The sequence below is a fragment of the Conger conger genome, chromosome 8 (assembly GCF_963514075.1).
Source record: "Conger conger chromosome 8, fConCon1.1, whole genome shotgun sequence".
NCBI classification, from domain to species: Eukaryota; Metazoa; Chordata; class Actinopteri; order Anguilliformes; family Congridae; genus Conger; species Conger conger.
Genome location: NC_083767.1, coordinates 32,298,991 through 32,325,073, shown reverse-complemented (window position 1 = coordinate 32,325,073; position 26,083 = coordinate 32,298,991). Strand labels below are relative to the sequence as shown.

Here is a 26,083-nt window from a genome sequence, read left to right as displayed (position 1 = left end):
AGCAAGTTGACCAGGCAACCCTGTGTTCTTACAGACCTCATATACAAGAGCTTGGAGACAGGGATTCATAGGCTTTCCATTGTAAAAGAGGTATTAAAATTGAATAGTTTCCCAAAACTTCTGGACAAAACAAACATTATTTCATAAGCTATTACACATAATGAAATTTGTATCTGAAATAAATTGACTGATTAGGATTTCTCATCCTGTGTACTCAATTTATGTATGCAACAGTAAGCAAGTAAGCTTTTTTCCTTCACAGTTTGGCAATTTTAGCAGTCACTAAAACCAACTTGCCAAACTGGATTTGCAAAGTAAAACTTTAACGCTGAAGATTATTGTTGATTAAATGCAGGCCAAGGCCTCTTGAGCAGCGTACAGTGAGTGAGGTGAAAGGGCTGTTTCAGTGCCCTTTTTTAGGGCCCTTTCAGTGATGGGTTTGAAGTCACCATGATCTGTTTCTCACTTTAGGTGCAGTCCTCGATGAGGCAAGTGGAAAAGTTCTCGTCGTTCAAGACAAAAACAAGGTCTGTCTATCTGTCTGTCCATCCCACATCCACCTCTGTGAACACTCAGGAATAATTAACTGGCTTTTGCATCCATTTCAGTATGAAAAAGTATTGCATTTAGAAAGTCTCCAGGACCCATGAATCAAAGCCCTTTTATAATCCCTTCATTCTGGGATTAGCAGATTTCTAGTTGCGTACCAACATATGGATAGTACTAAAAGGGCACTTCACAACAACGAAATTTTTGCATGGTTTTGATTGTTTTATTTTTATTTTTTCAATGAAAAATCGACCAAAAAAAAAACTTTTTTAAAATGGTCATAAAGAAATGCCACCAAATGCGCACAATGTTTCCAAGCCTGACCAAAACATTTCTGTCACAGTAGAAAAGTAAAGAGTTTCATTGAGATAAAAAATAGAACAGCAAGCATGCCGGATAATGATGGAAGGTTAAGTGTTTGTCGCCAGAGACATTGGGATTTTTGGACTGCGCATTCCCCTCTGAACAACCTTGGTACTGTCTGAGCCTCTGTACCAGATCACCCCACTGAGGCCTCAGTAGTGAACTCCTGCTCTGTCCTCTCCCACTGCTAAACACAACCCACGGTTTATTTAAGAGCCTTTTCCTGGAAACCATTTACATCCTAGATCCCTCTCCTGATATGAGGACCATCTTTCTCATTCATGTCATTTTCTCTCTCTCTCTCTCTCTCTCTCTCTCTCTCTCATTCACTCATACACACATGTTGTCATGCTGTTACTGCAGCAACAGCCCCAGGAACTGCTGTTGTATTCCGGAGGCCGCTCAGACTTAAGGAATGTGCTAATTTCTGTTTGTAGGCCTTTTTGATTACTTTTATATATATATATGTACACTCACTGAGAACTTTATTCGGAACACCTGTAGATCTACTTATTCATGTGATTATCTAATCAGCCAATCATGCGGCAGCAGTGCAATGCATATAGTCATGCAGATACGGGTCAGGAGTTTCAGATAATGTTTACATCAACCATCAGAATGGGGGACAGATGTGATCTCAGTGACTTTGACCGTGAAATGATTGTTGGAGCCAGACAGGGTCGTTTGAGTATCACAGAACAGTCTCGAGTTTACAGTGAATGTTGGTGGGAAAAATAAACATCCAGTAGCGGCAGTTCTATGGGGAAAAAAACACCTTGTTAATGTGAGAGTCCAGATCAAGCTGGGGTCAAGCTGACAGTAACTCAAATAGCCTTAGAACAGTTGCAGAAGAGCACCTCTAAACACATAGCATGTTGAACCTTGAAGTCGATGGGCTACAGCAGCAGAAGAGCACACCAGGTTCCACTCCTGGCAATGGTTCAGGTTGGTAGTGGTATAATAGTGTGCAGAATGTTTTCTAGGCCCCTTAAGTCTTACTTGCACATCCATTAAATGCTTTTGTAAGTATTGTTGCTGACCATGTGCATCCCTTTATGGCTACAGTATACCCATCTTCTGATGGCTACACACACATCATCTTAAGTTGGGTCCACAAACATGAGTACTCCAATGGCCTCCACAGTCACCAGATCTCAATCCAACAGAGCACCTTTGGGATGTGGTGGACCAGCTGATTAGCAGCATGAATGTGCAGCCGACAAACTTTCAGCAATGGACCAGACTCTGTAAAGAATGTTTCCGGCACCTTGTCTAATCCATGCCACAAAGAATTCAGGCTGTTCTGGGAGAAAAAGGAGGTCCTGCCCAGTACTAGAACAGTGTACCTAAGAACTGGTCACTAAGTGTAGGTTATATGTCAGTCAATGAGCTTCTCGTATCAGGTTTTTACCCATTTCTTGGGGTGGGAAAGGGAGATTTGTAACATTTTAAGGTGTAATGTCAGTTTTTGTTTTTTTTATTAGAAAAAGTTGATCAAAAAAGGAATTTCTTTATTTTCCTCCAAATTCAGTTCAATTAACATGGATAGCAGCCACCACTCCTAGATGTCACCAGAGACAGGGCTTGAAGCAAAAGCTAGGCTGTTTGGCAAGACATGTAGAAACAACCCCAGTGCCCCCCATGCCACGTTGTTCTTATGTCCCACACCAAGCCATCAGAGGCCGGCTGAGGGGAGAGGAGTGTTTGGGGTGCCTCCTCCTGCCTCGCAACCTTAAGGAGGCCCCCACATGCGTAGCTTTGGCCCCGTGCCAGTTTGGCAGGGCCACTCCGTTGGCCTGCACCGCTCTAATTTTTTATGTTTCTGTAGAACCAACAGGGCCTCCCATCACCCAGCCTCCCTCTGTGGAAGCTGGAAACAGAGTGAAGGATTGGGAGGATTTGTATAAATATTTGGGGAGGGGGCTGATGTTTTAGATGGTTTAATTTCCCTTTTTGGTGAGACAGAACCATATGCATTTTGTTAAATAATAATATTTGACAGGGTATTCCCTAGCAAATAAATTGCACGATAATCTACTGCTGTCACATGGCCACTGACAACTGATTGGCTGATGCCGATGATATTTTATTACTTTTTTTACATTCAAGCGGAGATTGAGCCATAGACATAGCATGCAATGTTTCCGTGTGGTGGCCATAATGTTTTGAAAATTCAACATTTCTTTTGAAAATTATTGAACTTCAGACGCCACAGATTCCTTGTAGCCTAATTTGGTAAAGACGGGACAAATGACCCCAGACTAGTTTGCAAAAGTAAATGGCAGGCATATATTAAATTGGGAATATACAGTGCAGTCCATAAGTATTTGAACAGTGGTACCGTTTGTGATTCTTTTGTCTCTGTACTCCTGCACATTGGGTTTGAAACAAAACAATCGATGTTTAAGTGCAGACTTTTAATTTGAGAGTATTTCCTTTCATATCTGGTGATCTGTGTAGGAATTACATTCCTTTTTATACATTATTTTAGGGGACAAAAAGTAATTGGGTAGTTGGCTTCTCAGCCGTTTCTGATTTGTCAGTTGCTAGTCAATTGCTATCTTAGTGCAGGTACAATAAACCTTTCAGTATTTAGTGTTGATTTTTAGTTTTCGATTGCCTTTGGAGTTTGTTATTGGCGTTTGTCAACGTAAGGACCAGGGTTGTACGAATAACAGTCAAGAAAGCCATTATGAGGCTGAGAAGTAAGAAGAAAAACAGTCAGCAGCATTGGCCAAACAATAGGCTTACCAAGACAAACTGTTTGGAACATAATTAAGAGGAAAAAGAACACTGGTGAGCTGAGTAATTGCAAAGGGGCTGGTACAACTACAAATGACAATTGATGATCGATTAATCCATAATTAAGAATACCTGAAACACCTGTTGGACAGATGAGAAACACTCTTCTGGAGGCAGGTGTGGACATTTTAGTAACTATTCTCTAACTATAACAGAAGCCTTCATAAACAGCTCTACAAAGGCTACACTGCAAGTCACGAACCACTAGTTAGCCTCAAACAGAATGGCTAGGTGACAGTTTTCTATGTAGTTCCTAAAAGAGTGCCTGCAGAGTTTGTGGAAAAAGGTCTGGTGGACAGATGAGACCAAGATTGACTTGTATCAGACTGATAGCAAGAGCAAAGTGTGAAGGCTAAAAGGAACTGCCCAATAACGAAAGCACCCCCCCCCCTCCTCTGTGAAACTCTCTGTGTTGTTGGGGTGACATAGTTTGACAATGTGCCACAGGTGCTGCCTCACTTGTCTTCATTGATAATGTAACTGCTGATAGTAGCAGCATAATTCATTCTGAAGTGTACAGAAGCATCTTGTCTGCTCAAGTTCAGTAAAATGCCTCTAAACCCATTAGACAGTGCTTCATCCCACACATACACTCACTGAGCACTTTATTAGGTACATTTTAACTTTATTACACCTACTTATTCATACGATTATCTAATCAGCCAATTGTGTGGCAGCAGTGCAATGCATACAATCATGTAGATACCGGTCAGGAGCTTTCACATCAACCATCAGAATGTGGAAAACATGTGACTTAAGTGACTTTGATCGTGGAATGATTGTTGGTGGCAGACAGGGTGGTTTGAGTATCTCAGAAACTGCTGATCTCCTGGGATTTTCACACACACTAGTCTCTAGACTTTGCAAAGAATGGTGAACAAAATAAAATAAATCCAGTGAGCAGACAGAAATGCCTTATGAGAGAGGCCAGAGGAGAATGGCCAGACTGGTCAAAACTGACAGGAAGGTCACAGTAACACAAATAACCACACATTACAACAGTGGTATGCAGAAGAGCATCTCTGAACACACAACATATCATAACTCTAAGTGCATAGGCTACAGCAATAGAAGTCTAATAAATAAGTCTAATAAATACCTAATAAAGTGCTTGGTGAGTGTACACCAGTGCTTGATTTCTTCTTATGATGTTGCAGACAGTTTTCTTTAGTCAGCCTATTATTTTGCCTTTGCCTACTGTTTTTTCTTATTTATTATACTCTCATTGGTGCAACTCTGGTCCTCATGTTGACAAAAGCCTATCACAGACTCCAAAGGCAATCAAAAAGCATAGAATCAAGACAAGATACTGAAATCTTTCTCAAACCTGCCTGAAGGAAGCAATTTAATACACTTGATTAATCTGAAACAGCTGAGAAGCCAACTTTGCAATTACTTTTGTTCCTGAAAAATGGGGGTACTATGTATAAAAAAAATAATAATACTGTAGGTATCTAAAAGTGAATTGCTGTTTTATCACGCTGTTCTGCATACTTGCAGTTATGAATTCCAGCCATCACTGTGTCACAATGTGTGGAGGAGAGATATAAATGAAAACATAAACATGTTTCTCTTTCTGAAAATGTTTATTACTTATTTTATTTTGCATTGAAAAAGGTGAAATGTAAATATCCAGATCAGTATAATACCAAAATGAGGACCTTAAGATTAAATCGAGAATAAAGATGCAGTGTAATCCTTGAACACATTTAAAAATATATAATTTACACATGGTGTAAGCATGGATTGAAATAGAAGTCATAGTTCTCTCGATGCATAACCACTGAAACACATTCAGAAAGTAAGGCAAATTTAAATTGTTTATTTGTTCATTTAATTGTTATTTCTGTTGCTTTTTCAGACAAAAAATGCCTGGAAGTTCCCCGGTGGACTCTCAGAGCCAGGAGAAAATATTGGTAAGTGACAAAAACAATTTTGCAGAATTCAGCCAAGTATCCAGACACATTCGTTCACTGATAGTAGAACCCTGTACCACCAATGTTTCATTTTACAGTATGTAGCATCTAATCTTGCATACCTTTAAGTTCCCTATTTGCTCTGCCCACACCAAAGCTAAATATTCTATCCCCTTGGTTTAAGCATTTATGTTTCATAAATACTGACCTGATAAATACATACACATATGAAAAATAAAGTTAAAAAAAATTGGCCACCCAACAACCATTCCAATTCAATGACTAAATTCTAGTCTTTCAAAAGCAGCTTTTTATGTCTCTACACATTCATTCAAATAACAAGAGAAGTGTTGAGGGTAGCAGCTTTGGACAATTGATTGAAAAACTACACAAGCAAATGAGAAATGTTTAACTCTTTTTAAACAACACACTCTAATGTATGTACAGTATTATGATGAAATCATTACTTATTATAAAATGCTACGGAGCATTTTTCCTAACATTGCCAACATATAAGAAGTACAGTGAGGTGCAAAAATGTGTACCCCTGGTTTAAATGTCTGTTACACTGAATCTCTATGTGAAAGTAAACTCTAAATTAAATGTGAGACATTTTTAAGCATTGGTTTTATTTAAATTTTTTACTGTTACTATAAATTATAAAAAAGGGAAAAGAACCCTGTGCAAAGGTTGGGGAACCCTTTAGGATTATTCTTCGTTACTTTTTAAAAAGATGATTACAATGGTTCAGACCCAAGTGATTTACTCATTGGGGCTTCAATAAGTCAGGTGAGTATAATTCCAGGGCTGAACTTTTTTTTCTAAAGTAACTCCATAAGCATGCCTTCTAAAGTATCCAACTGCAGTGGCTGTTCTGTCTGGTGTTAACAACCATGGGTTCCTCTAAACGGTTCTCGAAGGATTTCAGAATGAAGATGGTTCATTTCCACCAAGAAGGAGAAGGCTAAAATAACTCTCTCAATGTTTCAAACTACCTATTTCCACTGTCAGAAACATTAATAGAATATGGAAGTTAATAGGAACAGTTGAAGTCAAGGCAAGGTCTGGAAGACTTGGAGATAGAATGGCCCGAGACCTGGTGAGAAATGCTCTGAGGAACCTACACATCACTGCAAAACAGCTGCAAAAAAAGAATAGCAAACACGGGTATAGCTGTTCACAGTTTCAACAACAATACAACATACTTTAAACAACAAAAACCTGCATGGCGGAGTTGCCAGAAAGAATGTCCTCAACACAGAATTAAGCGTCTGAAGTATGCAAAAAAAACAAAAAACATTGAGAAGCCTGAAGCCTTTTGGAACAGTGGGCTTTGGACTGACAAAACCAAAATTAAACTTTTTGGCCACCACAAAAGAAGGTAGGTTTGGAGAGAAAAGGGTGAAGCCTTTGAAGAAAAGAACACCTTGCCAACTGTGAAGCATGGAGGTGGTTCCATTATGGTTTGGGGTTGTGTAGCAGCTGGGGGCACAGGAAATATTGTCAAGTGGAAGGAAAAAAAATGGATTCCACCAAATATCAAGAAATTCTAGAGGCTAATGTTCAAAGGTCAGTCCAGACACTGAAGTTGAAAAGAGGTTTGGTATTCCACCACAGTCCTCAGACTTGAACATTATTGAAAATCTGCGGAGAGATCTCAAACATGCCATGCATGCAAGGTGGCCGAAGAATATTTTTCAGCTTGAGATGTTCTCCCAGGAAGAATGGGTAAAAATTGAAAAGCTGAGAATTGAGTCTTCTTAGTTGGCTACTGGATTTACAAGCTGTTATAGTTGCCTAAGGAGGAGCTACAAAGTACTAACTGACAGGGTGCCCAAAATGTTTGCACAGGACCTTTTTGCTTTTTAAATTATTTTGAAACTGTAAAAAAATGCAACAAAAAATAATCTTGCTTTAAAATGTGAAGAAATGTGTCATATTTAACGTTTTACCATTGTGTAACATTGTCAGGTTCGCTTCCTTTCACTTAGGTATTAATTGTAAAAGGCTTTTTCATCAGGGGTGCCCAAATTTTTGCACAGTATGGCATGACAAAACATATCATTTTATGGAATGAAAAGTGAGTTTATTCAAACATAACCTTTTTAATTTGTGTTTTAAGTCTAGGTAAATAAGCAAGCATTGTGAGGTGAAGATGGTTTCTCTTATTTGTATTAAGCAAGCAAGAAAATGCCAGTTAAATAAAAAATATTCCCTTTGAGCAAATTAAAAAATTAAATTTTTTTATCCTCCACATTCTCATCACACTAATGGAAAATATAGAGAATACTTCATATATTTACACTCCCCAAAGGATCCAAATAGACAATTTGGTTATGTAACACAATACATGTTAAAATTTTATCTCAATTATATCTCAGTTGTATTGTTTTTAACATAAATGGCACATTCAATGACACCAATAGCAACCGAGGGCTGAAAATTAGCACAGGAAAATGTTGTTATTGTTCCACACTAAGTGACTAAGTGACTAAGTGACAATGGGCTGGATAATGCTCAAAAAATATCAGTGGGTGTGGTGCACCTTTATTAATTAATATCTAATCAAATTAACTCTTTTCATTACCATTAAAATCCATGCATATTGCACAGGATGTATAGGCAATTTCCGTGGTCACTATACAGTGGAAGACAGATGTTTCTCCCAAAAAGTAATTTTGTGGTAGGTGTTTTTTTTAATTGACTTCTAATAAATCTCATAAATAAGAGAAATCCGTTTGAAAATGCATTGGTGTGTATTTTATTCTGTTAGAATTTCAATAAAGCATTGCATAAATGTTTATTATGGGCTACTTTTAAATCCCCATTAAACCTGTAGCTGAATACTTTAAACGCGCTATTGTATAACTAAGAAATACTGACACGTTTTTCAAGTATTGAAGTAAGTTTTCTAAACAAAATAAAACCAGGGAAAATCATAACACAGGCTATCAATCTGTTCGCACCAGTGAATGACTCTGTATGAACTGTTGCTCAAACAAAAGAAAAAAATAACATACAATTAAATAATGAATTCATATGAATCCAAATGAACAGCATGCCAGCTCGCAACATGGCAGATGCAGGCCGGAAAATACGGGGTGTGAAGAGTGCTACTGTAACGAAAGGTTTTGAAAAGCATCATATTAAAATGAGATTGATTTTGTTCATTCGGGACCCTTGTCATATGAAAAATGACAATCCGTTGTCCCGGACCGGGCAGGTGACACAGCAGTCCGGGAGGTGTTGGAAGAGACAGGGGTGCGGGCTCAGTTTAAGTCCCTCCTGAGCATCAGGCAACAGCACAACCACCCCGGAGCGTTCGGAATGTCGGACATGTACCTGATCTGCCGCCTGCAGCCGCTGACGTTCCACATAGACTTCTGTACCCAAGAGTGCCTGCGCTGCGATTGGCTCCCCCTGGAGGAGCTGGCCCACACCAACGCCACCACGCCCATCACCAGCCGCATCGCCAGGCTGCTCCTCTACGGACTGCAGCACGGCTTCCACCGCATAGACCTGCCCGTGGAGCAGCTGCCCGCCGTGTACTCCGGAATGTTCTACCAGCTGTACCACAGAGTGCTGCCCGTGAATGCGGCCTGAGTCAGGGTCGTGTGACGAGAGCTGTCTCAGGATTTCACCTCCTCACTTGATTTAAACTAGGCCCAATCCTTTATTTTAACTTTTGAAAACTTCCCCATAAACCTATAAAAGCCACAGGTATAGGCTTCACTAAACTGGAACTGGATGAGATGTGCCCCCCTGCTCAAGTTTCTGCTCTCCATTAGGCTGTGATGGCCCACTCCCCCGCTCAACTAACCTAGTAAAGTGGCTTTCATATGATCAGCGTCACTCAACAAGGCGTCAAGCCATGATGATACCCGACTTGGCAGCAAAATTAAGCCTGGAGTAATTAAAATAAAGCCTAGCATATCCAGTCACATCACAACTTTGTATGAAGCAGTAGCCTCCACTACTAACAACACAGAGCCCAGGCAGCGTTTGATTCTTGTCATGTGAAAGCGGCTTAATGGCAGAAACAGCTGCTTCCGTCACCATTCATTAGGCCAGATGATGGTGCGGGAGAGAGCAAGCGATGGGCATCTCTGTGTGGAGTGTTTGTCTCATCAAAGCATATTAAGCCCTTTGCCCTAGTGTTTGTTGCATCTTATTTATTTCCCGCACATGTCCTTTCTCTTCCTGTTGACAGGGACAGAGATGCGTAAAGGAAAAATATTTTTTTAATTCCACAGCAAGTTGGAAGGACTTCAGTAGTGGTGCAGATGGTAAAGGAATCATGGAGTTGGGTTTGAGCAGGTCAACTGCATTTGGGTTATAACCAAAGAAACGCAAGCAATCAAATAAAGACTTGGGTTCAACCAGCCAGTTGGTGAATGCTCACTTTTGTTCATCTTTTACTGCTTAGTTGTTGCTCACACTAGCTATCACTCACTAGTTGTCACTTTAGCTGCATGTAACTGTGTGTTTCCTCCTGATAAATTTGTGTGTATTCGTTTAATTTCCCATCACGCTGTTTCGTTCACATTATGCTGGTGTGTTTGAAAAGCCTTTCGGGGAAGGAGAAGGAGCACTGCAGGATGGTGATCAGATGGTGGCTTACCACCGTGTCATACCATATGGCAACCCAATACCGAGATCCCAGACTACGTTATTGTTCTCATTACCGATATCACCACACCTTATCTACTTATGGGAAAGTCACCCCAGTTGCCTCAGTACCAAGAAAACACAAGAGGAACCAATGGGTGGACCACAACACAATTGGTCAACAACAGTCGGCAAATGCTAAGCTCTGTCGGTGAAAAAAAAACAGCGGAAAGTTTGGATGATTCCGGAAAAGTTTATGGGATTGGGAAAGGTTATGGGGGGCAGTGGGTGCTGGCTGCCCACACAGTGTATTCACTACTCCTTAGTTATCCTTATGTTTGTAGAGCAGGACATTTCCAAAGTGGAACAGGTTGGGTCGGGATCAGCTCTTAGCTGACATGGGGAGGAAGAGAATGGCCTTCTGGCCCGGGCTGGTCTTCGGCCCGAGTTTGTGCTGCCCGTTCCGCTTCAGTGCCACGTACCAGTCTGGAAACTTCTGTGAGCGATACGTGTTGTAATTGTTGGCCTCCAGCCTCTCCAGGAAATAGCACTCGTCTGTCACACGTCTCTGAAAGGGGGTAAAAAACTATTATTATTTATTTTTGTTGGGATTTATACCCATATTTTCGATCACTGCAACAAGATAAACACACACTCTCCTCCAAAATCTGTGTGACACATCTCAAGCAGCTGCTACAAGCGCCCTCAATTTAAACTGGGACTGAGTCAGAAGAGGATACTTTATTTCGGAATTATGGCTCTCTGTGCACCATGATTCCTACTGAAGCCATGTTTGTCAACAATGGTCTATGCTCAAAGGGGTTCATCGGTGCGCAATGAGGCGTCCTGTCAACTGAAACCCCTCCCATGATGACGCAGCTGACTGTGTGCCACCCTGTGGGGCTACCAGCCACAGTCAGCATTGAAACAGTCCAGATTGAAAACATCTTTTTTTTTTTGGGGGGGGGGTGTTTGCACGGATGTTGCAAATTTAGAAAAAATCTAAAACTGAAATCTCTCAGTTACATAAGTATTCAGACCCTTTGCTGTGGCACTCCATTGTGGTCAGATGCAACATGTTTGCTTTAAGTATCCTTGAGATGTGTCTACAACTTGATTGGAGTCAACCTGTGGCAAATTTAATTGATTGAACATGTGTATACACCTGTGTATACACTGATTAGCCACAACATTAAAACCACCAGGCACGTGCACAGATAGGGCCCAAGGGGGGCTTGTGCCCCTGCCCTTTTGCCCTCAGAGTCAAAAAGTGCCACTTTTTGGCTGCTGTTAATTGCATTTTATCTTTATATTTATTTGTTATTTATATTCTATAAAAAAGAGGGAAATGTATAGTACTAGCCATGAAAAAATACACCTTATCAATGTAAGATCCACTCAACACTTACTTACTTTTTATATTATACATCCGTTAAAAAAAAATGAAATAGGTCAGTAGGACTTTCAAACTGTAATTGCGTCATTACTAGCCTCGGTACTTGCGAGTAGCTAGCTAGTCTATCATTAAAACAATGTTATCTCCGTCATGCACAACTTACAAATATGCAATTCATTTCTGAAGCAGGTTACATTTTCCATAGTTTTGGTAGTTTGGTGATTAGTCGCCCCCCTTTTTTAATACCCAGTTTACTGAAAATGTGATGTTTAAAAGTGTATTATTGTTTGGGCATGTCACAGTGGGTTTTCCCTGTTAAAATAAAAGTTTCAATCAATCACTCAATTTTGAATAAGAAGAAGCATGATGAACCCTGCTAGAAGAGGCAAAATCACCTGTCTTCAATGAAAGGCAAACTACTTCTCTCCTCCCTGACCCTGGATCAGTTTTTCAGCCATAGATGTAGCAAATATATAAGAGTGTGTTTAAGTAGTGTGTGTGCACAATGTTTTCTTTATATAGGCCTATTTATTCCGTTTTATTTATTTTTGTGTGTTTTATGTGTTGTTATTCCTGTTCCTGGAATAAAGACTGAAGACTAAAGTATATGTGATGTCTGTGTGAATTGCTGTAGTAGATACAATCTTTCGAGCATGAACCATGCCACACTTAGGAAGTGCACATACTGGAAAGGTACGATCAGTTTGAATGCCACTCAACCTGCTTAAACTAGGTGGTTTGGTAAATTACTTTTGGACAGATATTAATAATTATGTATAGGCTTATATACGCACATACTGTAGGCTATATATCTGCTTCTACACTAGAACGACAGTAGGCCTATATGAATGAGATCATAGCAATATACACTCTATACTTTAACACACTTTAATACAGGATCTATCAATTCATCACACTGGACATACAAGATATGTGGTCCCAAATGGGCATGTTGGAAATAAAGCATTCTTAAGAAAACATAGAACGTTACCATTCTAGCATGCTTTTGCAAAATAAGTACATTGCCTCTAACTTTCATCTGCAGAATTGCCAATACACTTCACAGTGCACTACACTAAGAATATGAATTATTTAAGAAATTTGAATCTTAAACAATCTGCCCAGTGGTGAGCACATGTTGACGTACAATCGACATTATATATGGCTACAGCAGCCTGTCAGAGATCTGTGCTGATACCTTGATGGATAGCAGGCTGATGTTAATGTTAGGGTTGATCAGTTTAATTTCCTGTCTTTTGAGCAAATGCAAACATTTAACTTAAAACATAGGGCCAGATTTACTAAGATGATTTTAAATCAATAATTAAGGCTGGGTGTTTGTCACAGAACATATTTACAAAGTAATTTGTGAAATTAAGCAATATCTCATGCGAAGCAATGGGAAGTGACTGAAATAACCTGCTTAACCGTAGTGACAGTAACTGATTAGTTATCCTCCAAAAGAATCGTGGAAAGAATTAAAGGGACTGTCAAAAAAGAGAAAATCCCTTGCTAATTCAGCCATACAAATAATTATGCAGATGTACTGGTACCTCCAGTACATCTGTGTAATTATTACGTTGCCATTCTATCTAGGCAATAGTGAAGTTCATTGCAACGTTACATCTCACATTTAATTCAAACGAAAATAGCCACCACAGCTGGAATATGTAGGCTACACATTTTGTTCTGCACTGGATACACTTTTACATGGCAGCCAATGTAGCAAGTAAATGTAGCAAGAGTTCTCGAGGTACTGTAGGTACTGTAAGGTACTGTATAAAATGTGGCCTGCCAAATTTGTATAGCAGTGCAAATATCCACAGTATCAATCCATCACATGCTCTTGTCAAGATACTAAGAGGAATAACGTGTTAGTCATATGACAACTGCTCATATCAACACAAACTACAGTGGGATTTCTTAATTATTATTCAAGATTTCAGTCACATTAGTGAAAACAAAACAATATCCAAAATGATTTATCAGCGAATCAATATGGCAGCGACAAATTTCAAAATATGTTTCAAGTTTCAAGTTAAAAAATAACATAACATTCTTCTTTCATAACATCTTGTTTAGTAACATGGACCCACGGCATCTAAGGTATTTCAATAGTTTTTTTATATTTAACCCTTTCAGCCTATTTTGTACTAGTCCTATAAAAGTGTCAATCAAAAACGATTTACTGCACTCATGTGGTTGAAGACCTAAAATAAAATTGAGACAGAACAAATGTATGTCAGAGCATGTACATAGTGTACACAAAAGATACACCCCCGGAAATTAAAAAACGCCTTATGTTTTTATAGTTTAACACTGAATATCTAAATGTCTAAGTCAAGGACCAATCCAGAATGACTTTATATTTGTGCACAAATGTACAGGCATTCAAATTCCACATGGGTTTTCCCCAAATCTCTCCAAATACAAGAAATCTGCATATCTTTCTGTCCAGAGACATGAGTGATCAGAAAAGCTTACTTTTCTATTAAACCCAATGTTTCTATACAAAATATAAAGAAAATTACCCTTCACATTTTTTTTATGGTACAGTGGGTAGCACTGCCGCCTCACAGCAAGGAGGTTCTGGGTTCGAATCCCGGTCGTTCGGGGCCTCTCTGTGTGGAGTTTGCATGTTCTCCCCGTGTTCACGTGGGTTTCCTCTGGGTACTCCGGTTTCCTCCCACAGTCCACAGACATGCAGGTTAGGCTGATTGGAGAGTCTAAATTGCCCGTGGGTATGAGTGTGTGAGTGAATTGGATGGATGGATGGACATTTGTTTTATTCACATATATGAGAGTATATTTTTTAAAGCATGCCCAAGGATCACTCACCCTAACAAACCTGCATCAATGGAACTTTATTTCAAAATTAGGTTAACCAGAGCCCCATTAGCCCTGTTAGCCAGTAAAATTACGGGTTTATCTCTAGCAAGTCCAACGCAAAAGCTCACTTGATGTTTCACACACGTCCGAATATTGATTCTGCTATGTGAACACAGCATCATTCCTAAATTGTCTGTCTCCAGAATATGACACATTATACCTGGTTGGAAAGGGTAGGAAACCCCCTATAAAAAGTGTGCCATGTTTTACATTCGATCAGTAAGGAAATGGCCTAGCAATGCATTTATGCAAAAATAACAAGTAGTTCAAGACAGCATTTGCTTCAGTATAGTCCCGGCAATCAGAAAACAGTCATAATGAGGTGGGATATTTGGTTCCATAAATATGGCTGTACCTAATAATTTTCTAAACAAACTTGTATTTCTACCAAACCAGAAATATGTCGGCTGGATGTGGAATGAAAGTGAGCTAAGAATTTTATTTTAAGTTTAAAGTTGAAAAAATGAGTTTATTCATGCAACTTCTGAATTGTATATTTTTGTTCTAATATTGGAACATGATTTTTTGATGTGGAGAAATGGTATCAAGGATTGTTAGAATATGCATTTTATTGTCTGAGTCTGTGACAAGGTTGTGGTTATAAACCCTTAAGCTTGGCATGGGGGAGCCTGCTGTTTTATTGCCCTGCATTGCAAATAAGAGGATGATACAAATCTAAACGGCTGTTCTTGCTAGCTGAGAGTCTTTTTAACAATCTGGCATCACCGTTTTTGCGGTTTTATTACATCACAGTTTTTGTATGATATAACTATGAACACAACCTTAATTTCAGACTGGTTTCTGGCAAGAGCTCTAGGCCATGTTTATAAGAAAGTGTTGATCTTACCACTCCGAGCAGCCTCCCATCTTTGTTCATGGAGAGATAGCGGTTGGATGAGACTCCTTTGATGACCACTTCTCCCACGGAGGTGGCCTGCAGCTGCAGCCTGACTGGAAGAAAAGATAAAAATAAAAAAACAAATACAAGTATAGTAAAATATCCTACTCTATATATATAAATTATGTAAGCCTACTTGTATAGGTCTGCCGTTTGTATAATTGCTTATAAAACTATGGCCAAGAAAACTGAATTCTGTGCCCAATGTCAGCAGTAATGTCAATGTCAGCAAAGTAATGATAATACACACTCCTGAACAAGCCATTTAATTTGACATTTATCCTGTGACATTCATCCTGTGGAACAGGATGTCTGCTTTGTTTCAGATGTGGGCCATAGAGAAGGGTGTTGCCAGAGAGAAAGAAAGGCTTTTTTAAGATACCTTGTTTTGTGTGTCAGTTATGAAAACTTTGGAATGTCTAAAAGGGTTTTACAGAATTTGTCGTGTCTAGGAAACGACAGAGTCCAAATCTCCAATTTGTCAAAAAACATCTTCATGAGGGAAAAGACACCACGGCAGCAAGCTGTTCAGGAAAATCAGACTTTATTTAGCACAAGTGCATAAAGCTGGACCAAAAACATGGACATGGACTGCCATTTTTACACCCATTTTATACACCGTTAAAACATCATTCTGGCCAATCACCCACACTTCTTATCTTAACTCCTCCTAAACCATCAGCTGACTTGGCAGCGCTACCTTCTCGGTTCTAAAAACCATCGTGGCGAATCGCCCTATTGATTTCCAAAACAAGAAAAAGGATTTTATTACATACATCTTGCTTTGTAGGCTGTATTTTTAACAAAATTAAATCATTAACATAGGACTCATGTAAAACACGGTGCTATTCACTATATAGTGTTTTCCAGAACTTTCTACGACCTATATAGATCGTTTTTGGTACTTTTGCAGCATAATAATCATTTTTGGTACTTTCCACTTCTTATTAATTATTTTACTCAACTTTAGATTACACATGGGTCACTTATGCACTTCTAACACAAACTTATCAGCAGTAAATCATTGAACATATACAGACATACTAAACATTTGATTACTATTCTCTTCTAACATTCTTTTCTAATATACAGACATACGAAACATTTTATTAATATTCTCTTTTACGTGAGTAATTGTACGTTGCATTCTTTGCATTCTTTGCTCTCATTTAAACAGTTTTCACTGTGGTTTCTTGCGTTTTCATAAGCTCAGCTGTAATTAATGTTCTATGTTCATTTGATTGGATAACAAGCAGCGTACATGTGATATATTGATTACAAGCTACTTACATATAGATACACTTCTGGCATGAATCATTAAGAGTTTTGGAGAAACCAGTTGTACAGTCATATCAGACACCCAACATCCTTGACTGTCTGGTCTACACAGTTCAAGATGCCAGCTGGCTGCTTTACATATGGGTTCACTGTGTAATTCTAGCACAATTTAGCAGTTAATCAGTTTGAAACTATACAGGGTACATATCATACTTTAATATGGATATATTGATACACTTTTAGCATACATCGTCAAGAGTTTTGGAGGAACCAGCCTGCTCATCAAGGTTGAGTCTGATTTTGACTTGTGATTGTTTATCATGCTTTTAGGAGGGAGATCTTTTGTTCTGTGAATTTTCCCCTACAAATTTTCTTAGGTTTGTTTGTTACAGGCTGTCAGACACATCATCAGTCTGTTCTGTAAGAGTTTTAGCCAGGATGTTTCCTCCATTTAGAATAATTAATCTGTGAGGAGACTCAGAGTCCAGACTGGTTAGAGACGGCATACATGGGCAAATATTTGCATTAGTGTAAACTGGGTGGGTTTGACCCAGTGTGCTTGATGCTGATATACGTCATGCTGGTGTAGTGTCCCCACACCTGTCTATGTGTTTTTCTTAATATATAATTTCAAATGATCATGCAGTCATGACAATAAACAGGATGGCTGCAATGGAGAAATGTTCTCAAAGCTTTCTTCATGCCCCCTATGGAATTCCACCCTAGCCTTTGACACCAAGTTTAATTTATAGCCTGAAGACTGAGCCCTTTATTTAAACAAACGGCAGACTGCAACCTCATAAGTGGCTCATGGTAGGATTCGCAGACTTCAATGAACGCCGAGCCTTCCTCACCTTAAAAATAACTGCAATTAGCCTCTTCCCACATCCGGGTCTGCGGAGCCTTTCGTGTGGTTCCACCGTGGTGGACAGGGCATTTTTTCATTTTCTTCCGCTGACCAAGTTCATCATAGAAATGGGAGGTTTTTTGTGTTCAGGTAGACGATTATATTCTGGCAAGCTACTTTGCAACACCGTTTGCCGGTTCGGGTTCTTGATGGGTTCAGCATATGCTGGCTAAAGCATTGGGCTTTATACAAGGACATTTTCATATTCTTATAATATATTTATCTTATTATTTCCGTACGGAGGGCTCATACGAGTGTGCCACATCAGATTCAACAAACGCACCTAACTTCAGGCAACTGTACTAAATTAAGATGTCCGTTATAATTAAGTACATACGAGACTGTAGGTGGGTTCTGTTGGATAGATGGGAATAACAAGAACAAGGAACAACTGAAACCTGATTATGTATTCCATAGTTTTTAGCAAAACAAAGCCTTTTGCAACGAAATAACGCTCTCTTGTAGTGACAGTAACAAGTATCTGAAGTTGAAAAAAGTGTTGCCGGTAGTAAAAAATATGAGTAGACTAAATACATTGAAATGCTGTTTTTAGTCGCCTTTTTCCATTGCGGAAAGAGCGTGTGTTTGTTTCGATTAGTTATCCTCCAAATCAATCGCGGAAAATAAATGTGGAATTCAAAGGATTGCCAAAAAGAGAAAATCACCTGCGACTGTGACAAACACCCAGCCATACAAATAATTACGCTTCTGGGAGAAATAAATGATGTACTGGTACCACCCATACATTTGGATTAATTCAAACGACAACTGCCGCCACAGCTGTATTATGTACACATTTCGTCCTGCGCTTTATAAACGTTTACACGGCACCAGATACATGGATATCGCTACATTCAGTGAAGATACAGGTGTTTTAACTGCAACGTTTAAGAACTGCCTCAGTCGCAAAATGCGATTAGTAAGCAGTCCCATTCGCTGACTGCGTAATGAGCTGTGGCCTTCGTAAATAAGACGTTAATTTCAGGCAGACTGCGACCGCACCAATGTACCCTCGTCAGGCCGCCTTTTGTTGCGAATTTCATGTACAATCTGGCCCTTTGTCTTTGTTTCCCTAAACAATCCATTAAAACATATAAGCAAATTACAGTTGTTGAATCTTGATTCATATTTGATATGCAACGCCTAGTTAGAAAGTTTGAGTTCTGTTTGCCAGGCAAGCTGTGCTGACATGCACTGCATATCATACATGACTCGTACTACAGGTCGGAACCACTTAAATGTTATTCCTACCTAAGAAAAATGTATGAATGTGGCAAGTTCTTTTAAGTCACTTGTTTAAAGAGAGTTACAGTGGGTTTCAGAATTATTGTCACCCTTGATAAATATGCACAAAATGTGCTGTAAACTAAAAGAAAAAAAAATACAGTTTGACCCAGTGTGGCTGATGCTGACATACGTCATGCTGGTCTCTGTATCATTCATTCATTCATTATCCTAACCCGCTTATCCTGAACAGGGTCGCAGGGGGGCTGGAGCCTATCCCAGTATACATTGGGCGAAAGGCAGGAATACACCCTGGACAGGTCACCAGTCAATCACAGGGCACAAACACCATTCACTGACACACTCATACCTACAGGCAAGTTAGACTCTCCAATCAGCCTAACCTGCATGTCTTTGGACTGTGGGAGGAAACAAGAGTACCCATGCGAAAACAGGGAGAACATGGAGAACATGCAAATTCTGCACAGAGAGGCCCTGGCCGACAGGGATTCGAACCCAGGACCTCCTTGCTGTGAGGCAGCAGTGCTACCCACTGCACCACCCTTGCCACCTGGCCTCTGGATGTTTTTTCAAACAGGATGGCTGCCAATTAACTTTGAAAGAAAATGAGACACATTGCACAGCAATTTATCCCAGGAATAAGTTACTCTGGAGTGAGTATTAGAAATGTTATCATTTCCCCCAAAAAAAGCTCCAACTAATGGGAACCCGATTATATGGGGATGCCCATCCTCTGCAGGCCTAATCTTCCATGCTTATTGCCTAATTTAGTATACTCTAGTGAAACAAGAAGTGATGGAATGACACAGTATAGTTTCTTTAGACTGAAATTAACTACATTAAAATAAAATTGGATTGCCAATTTCATTTGAATAAATAATTGTTAGGGCTCACACTGGTTTAGGTTTCAGTAAAACATTATTCTATATTTCAATTTGAACAGAATTCATATTTGTACACGGCGGCACGGATGGTGCAGTGGGTAGCACTGCCGCCTCACAGCAAGGAGGTCCTGGGTTCGAATCCCCGTCGGCCGGGGCCTCTCTGTGCGGAGTTTGCATGTTCTCCCCGTGTCTGCGTGGGTTTCCTCCGGGTACTCCGGTTTCCTCCCACAGTCCAAACACATGCACGTTAGGCTGATTGGAGAGTCTAAATTGCCCGTAGGTATGAGTGTGTGAGTGAATGAATGGTGTGTGTGCCCTGCGATGGACTGGCGACCTGTCCAGGGTGTATTCCTGCCTTTCGCCAAATGTATGCTGGGATAGGCTCCAGCCCCCCTGCGACCCTGATCAGGATAAGCGGGTTCAGATAATGGATGGATGGATATTTGTACACTTCATTTCTGTGCAATTCCACTGAAGTCCTTAAGAGTTTTTTTTAACCAAAATTTGGTATAACTACAGTACTGTGCATAAGTCTTAGGCACCCTAGACTTTAATATATATGGGGGTTTTTTTGTGTGTGTATTAGTATAAAAGAACACATTTGAGATTTCCAAACATTTATTTTCCAAAAGATTTTGTTTTACAGAGACATTTTTGTATTTAATTTTAAAATGTAACATATTACTGTAAGAAATACATCAAGGCTGTCTGAGATCAGAAGGAAGGAGCCAACCAAAGTCTGCAGAAGAAATGTGGCAAGTTTTCAAACTTGCTTGGAACAACCTCCCTGCTGATTATGTCATAGGACTGCAGGACAGCGTTGGCTATCTCAGAGAAGTGGTGCAGTTTTAACGCCAAAGGGTGGTCATAAAAAATATTTATTTGATTCAGTTTTTAACTATTCTGCCAAAATACTAAAATGTAATGTAAAATGTATAGTATGTTTATTTAGGACCTTTCATTGAATTATTTTTGAAAGAATCTTATCTGTACAGAATGTAATACAGGTGCCTAAGACTTTTGCATAGTACTGTATGTGTCATAAATATGTTGCTTATTGGGGGCAATTTGATAGGATTTTGATATTGTACATTCAGAGTACTTTTAGGGCGTCTGTCATTTTGATTAATGAAGAACTGATGTGTTTTGCTATGTTAGGATGTAAATGCTTTGGAGCTCAATATCTCAAAAGAACTCACAAAAGAATGCAGACAGAACCTTATAATTCCAATCACATGAAGACCATCCCAAAATGTCTGCAGGGACCTGAGCAGTAGAGCAAGCACTCCTGTTTCACAGGAACAAGGCAGTTAAGGGTTCATGCTATGGCTAATGAGAGGGAACCAACCCCTGTTTTACCCCAGAATGAATCAATAATTAGCTGCTCTGTGTTTAAGAGAACACTACTCAGAAGCCTAACATCTGTCCACACCTCGTAATAAGCTGTTGACCTCTACAATTTCAACAGTTGTGTATCTTGGCTGGATGCATGACTATCTTTGTTTTACTTGGCAATTTACGCTTCTGGTTCTTTTCTTTGTTGTACTGATCTAGGTAGACTAGCTCTGCGAAGCCTTGCTTCTGTGACTTGAGAATTATTGATAGCTTTGTTGACTTTGTGTATGACCGTATTTCTGGTTTGGCTCTGCCCCTCGTCTAACCCCTTTTGATTTGTTTGCTGATCGGATTTTGATGCTTGCTTCATTATGATTCTATTTGGTTTGTTTGCCCCAATGTATCACTCGTACTCGACCCTGTTTGCCCACCCTGGCTTTGCTTTGCCCCTCTGCTGGTGATAGCTAATGGTTATTTAGAGTGTTGGCTGAACAAGTAGGTTTATTCACAGAGTTATACAGTCCAAGTTCAAGGAATGATACAGGTAAGGCAGTTTGTGGTGGCGGGACAGGTAAAGGTTGATATATAATATATAATATATATAATATATAATGAGTGAATGTTCACTTTTTTCCTGAAAATGAGTGTTATATTATAAGGTAAATGTAAATGTGATTGTATGGTTATGAATGGATAATAAATTAGTTACCATATCAGGCAAAAAACAAGATTGGATGATGATCTTTTTTTGTATTTAGCCAAATTTTCAGCAAGCTTGGGCTTTCTGGCTTGTCAGCTCATGATTTGGCTCGAACACTGGTCACGGACATGGTACCCGGTCTCAGCATTGTTTGACCTGTATCAGAGCAGTATCACTTTTTCCTTTACGTGACCATTGACTGAATTTAGATACTGTATATACAGAGTCTTCACTTTTTGCAGGTTTTATTGTAATAAGCAAGGGATAATCCAATTTTATCTGAAGCGACTTTGTCAGGTTGTGTGTTTTTGTAACTTTGTAACATGTCTGGCTTCCGTTTACATTCATTATTCAATGCATTCGTATTCCCCTTTGACGTCTGTGTCTTTATGTAGTTCTGGACCTGAGTCACTACCCTGTCTGCCTGATTCACTATTCAGGTGTTTTCAGAATTTTCCGGTTTCCCACGATTCCTTCTCCGTCTTGCTTTACTTGCTTCCTGCTTTCCCTCCATTCATGTTTGTTGATAGCACTAATCTACTAATCCCGTATAACATATAATTTGTACAGTACTCATTACATTAACACGGCCTGGGGTGGCCTGTAGTGTAGTGGTTAAGGTACATGACTGGGACCCGCAAGGTCGGTGGTTCTAATCCCGGTGTAGCCACAATAAGATCCACACAGCCCTTCAGCAAGGCCCTTAACCCTGCATTGCTCCAGGGGAGGATTGTCTCCTGCTTAGTCTAATCAACTGTACGTCGCTCTGGATAAGAGCGTCTGCCAAAATGCCAATAATGTAATGTAATGTAACACACTAATATGTTTGTCTAACTAACAAACTAACATTCACTAGTTTTGGGTATTTATAGTTTAACCACATAACTAACATTCTCCCTATCTCTGCACTGCTCTGTAGCTCCAGCTCCCTGTTCTCTGCTTGCCTGGCTTAATTCTGTTCACACCTGTTCCTGAACTATCACTGCATTCCTTAAATCTGTGCAATTGTCTACTCCTAACCCAGAGCCATTTGTATTACTTGAGGCTATGTGAATTCAGTCCCGCATTTTCGTTCCTCCCTCGTCATTGTATGATTGCCCTTTCATGTGTCTCACCTGATGTTTATTTGTTAGACTGCTCTCACTCCCATGCCCCGCCTAGGTTGTCTCATTCCTGTTCCCTACCCAATTTCTAGCTTCCCTGTACCTGTGCCCTGTGATATTTTGTCCTTTCTGCTTTTTGTATTTTTCTGGTTCTGATATCTGCCTGGTTTTTGGACTCTGTTTTCGGTTTTTGTTCTTGGACTCTGCCTGTTTTCTGACTTCGCTCTGCCTGCCCTTCATGTACCTGCCTGCTTGGATTTTGACCATTGCCTGTTTTTGGATCTGCCACTCTGTCATTAAAGCCTGCGTGATTACATTATCCCTGAGTCTGCGTTTGGTTCCTCTGTCCCGAATCCTGACAGACTTGACAGACAGTTGATTAGACTAAGCAGAGGACAATCCCCCTGGAGCAATTCAGGGTTAAGGGCCTTGCTCAAAGGCCGAACTGCTGTGTGGATCTTATTGTGAACCACCAACTTTCCAGGTCCGTGTACCTTAGCCACTAGGCTGCCCGATTTGTTGTTGATTTAATTTTGAAAGGATCGAATTTCAATTTTTGCCCATTAATCTACATTCAATAACTCATAATGACAAAGTGAAAACATGTTTTTAGAAATTTCAGCCAATTTATTAAAAATCACCATCAGCTTCGAGTCTTCTAAGGTGAAACCTTCTACAAGCTTTGAACACCAGGATTTGGGCTGTTGATCCCATTCTTCCTGGCAGATCCTCTCATACTCAGATTGGATGGGAAGCATCTTTGAACTGCCATCTTCAGGTCTCTCCATATATTTTTTATAGGGTTTAAGTCTGTGCTGTGACTGGGCCACAATGTTGTCTTGGCTGTACGCTTCAGATCATTGTCGTGCTGAAAGGTGAACCGTCACCCCAGCCAGAGGCCGCGTGCAGGTTTTCTTCAAGGACTTCTCTTTATTTGGTTGCATTCATCCTTCCTTCAATTCTGACCAGTCTCCCTATCCCTGCCACTGAGAAGCACCACTATAACCTGATGCTGTCACCACCATGCTTCACCGTATGGATGGTATTAGCCAGGTAATGAGCAGTGCCGGAGCACTGAGTTACATTTTAGTCTCATCAGACCAGAGAATCTTTTTCCTCATGCTCTTAGAGTCCTTTAAATGCCATTTGACAAACTCCAAGCAGGCTGTCATATGCCTTTTACTCAAGAGTGGCTTCCACTTAGCCACTCTACCATAAAGGCCTGATTGATGGAGTGCTGTGGAGATGGGAGAACCTGCCAGAAGGATGACCATCTCTGCAAAGGACTTCCGAAGCTTTTGTCCTGATATGCAATGTGAATTGTGGGACCTTATATACACACACGAGTGTGCCTTTCTAAACTATGTCCAATGAATTCAATTCCCACAGGTGGACTCCAATCAACTTCTAGACACATCTCAAGGATAATTAAAGCAAACAGGATGCACCCAACCACAATTGGGAGTACCACAGCAAAGGGTCTGTATATTTATGTAAATGAGAGATTTCAGTTTTTGATTATTTTTTTTATCTGCAAGAATGTCTAAACACTATTTAGTGAATCTTTTCACTTTGCCATTATTGGTTATTGAGTGTAAATTGTATCCATTTAAAATGAAATCTACAACACAATGCCACTGAACATACTATTTAATACATTTACCTTAAGGTATAAATGTTCTCCATCGCTTATGTGGTTATCATGACAACTGGTATTGATAGCGACCAGGATACTAGATGCTACACTGCAAATCACAACACAGACAATACCTCCAGTCCAGCTATGCCTCTCATAGTAAATGTTGGCTATGTAAATATGCATAAAGCTTGGTATCAACAAAACCTCTAAGGTATTTACAGGGCACACAGTAGAATGTTCAGGTGGTAAGTCAACTCAGGCAGGGCACGATTTACTCTGTCATAGCTAAATTAAAGTGTTTTTAGTGTGTAAACAGCCAGATTAGGACATTGCTGGCTAGAATGGTTATGCAAGACAATAAGTCATACAAACAACATAATACCAGGCCACAAAAGGACAAACTATCTCATTTCAACTACTGATTTTCTCTGATACATTCAAGCAGCAAGTTAGCAGCCAGAATGCAACAAAGCAGGAATGTACAGGCAGGTAATAACAGGATGGAATGGAATAATGGAAAAAAAGGGGTCACTAAAGGACAAGAAGAGAACTCAAATCTGCTCTCCACTTATTTTTTTATATTATTACAGATTATATGTGCTTATGTGCTTAACATCTCTCTCTATTTAAAATAATATCTGTATAACTGCACACTTGCAAGTAAAGACCTAAAGATGAACACACCAATGCAAAAGCATGTTGCATTAATTTATTCTATTGGCTGGGGGGGGTTACTCACAGCAGTAATCCCCCACCATGTGCATTAATTATTAAGCATAGAAAGCTTTGCTTCCCTGGAAAAGACGAGGATGAAACATATGGAAGCACTTACTAAGCGGGTCGTTCTTATCGCGAATGCCGTCCACATGTCCATCGGCCGTGAGTCTGAGGAAGTATCCCCCGTTTTTGCAGTACAGTCTCTTGGGGTCCTTGAAGTTTCCCGGGGGGAAGGTGGCACTGGCCCCATCCTCGGGCACTGGTGGGAGAGTGGTGATCTCCCCCGTAGCCATCGCCTGCTGTGGGTTTCCTTATCAACACTCCCGGCTCCCCTGCTCTTCCCACAGAGAGACGCACAAGTTCTCCGCTCTTCCAAAAGAGAGACGCACAAGTTCTCCGCTCTTCCAAAAGAGAGACGCACAGGTTCTCTGCTCTTCCAAAAGAGAGACGCACAGGTTCTCTGCTCTTCTGAAAGAGAGATGCACAGGTTCCCTGCCCTTCCGACAGAGAGACACACAGGTTCCCTGCTCTTGCAATAGAGAGATACAGGTTCCCTGCTCTACTGACAGAAAGACGCACAGGTTCCCTGATGGTAGTGCCCCACCAGCAGTTTCCAAACAGAGGAGCCCTACAGACGCACAGGGCCTTGATACGAAAGCTAATGAAGGGCAGCTGGTGGTGGCTCCGGACTGCCTTCTGGAGCGTGGAGACTCCCACTGCTCCCAGGCCTCAGCTCCTCATTTCTCAGCGGTATTCCTCCCCACGTTACGGACAGCCGCTGCGCCGGAGGAGTCCGGATCTCATGTTCCACCGACCGTCGCGATGCGTGTGGGGTTTATTCCTCCGTGACTCTC

General features: G+C 40.2%; 2 protein-coding genes across 3 annotated transcripts in view; one reads left to right on the top strand and one right to left on the bottom strand.

The window, feature by feature from the left end:
* Positions 1-12,242, top strand: part of nudt6 (nudix (nucleoside diphosphate linked moiety X)-type motif 6) — a 25,395-nt gene extending 13,153 nt beyond the window's left edge. Inside the window, exons 3-5 of one of the 2 annotated variants that reach the window (XM_061252445.1) lie at positions 472-527; positions 5,576-5,630; positions 8,854-12,242. In XM_061252445.1, coding sequence (XP_061108429.1) covers positions 472-527; positions 5,576-5,630; positions 8,854-9,233 — 491 coding nt within the window. In that variant the 3' untranslated portion in view covers positions 9,234-12,242. The remainder of the gene's footprint in view (positions 1-471; positions 528-5,575; positions 5,631-8,853) is intronic. The other variant, XM_061252446.1, reaches the window with a different exon arrangement.
* fgf2 (fibroblast growth factor 2) lies at positions 10,401-26,083 on the bottom strand. Its single transcript, XM_061252447.1, has 3 exons — positions 25,345-26,083; positions 15,371-15,474; positions 10,401-10,806 (listed from the first exon to the last, which is right to left on the bottom strand). Exons 1-3 carry the CDS (start codon positions 25,520-25,522, stop codon positions 10,621-10,623), a joined length of 468 nt encoding a protein of 155 aa, XP_061108431.1. The 5' UTR covers positions 25,523-26,083; the 3' UTR covers positions 10,401-10,620.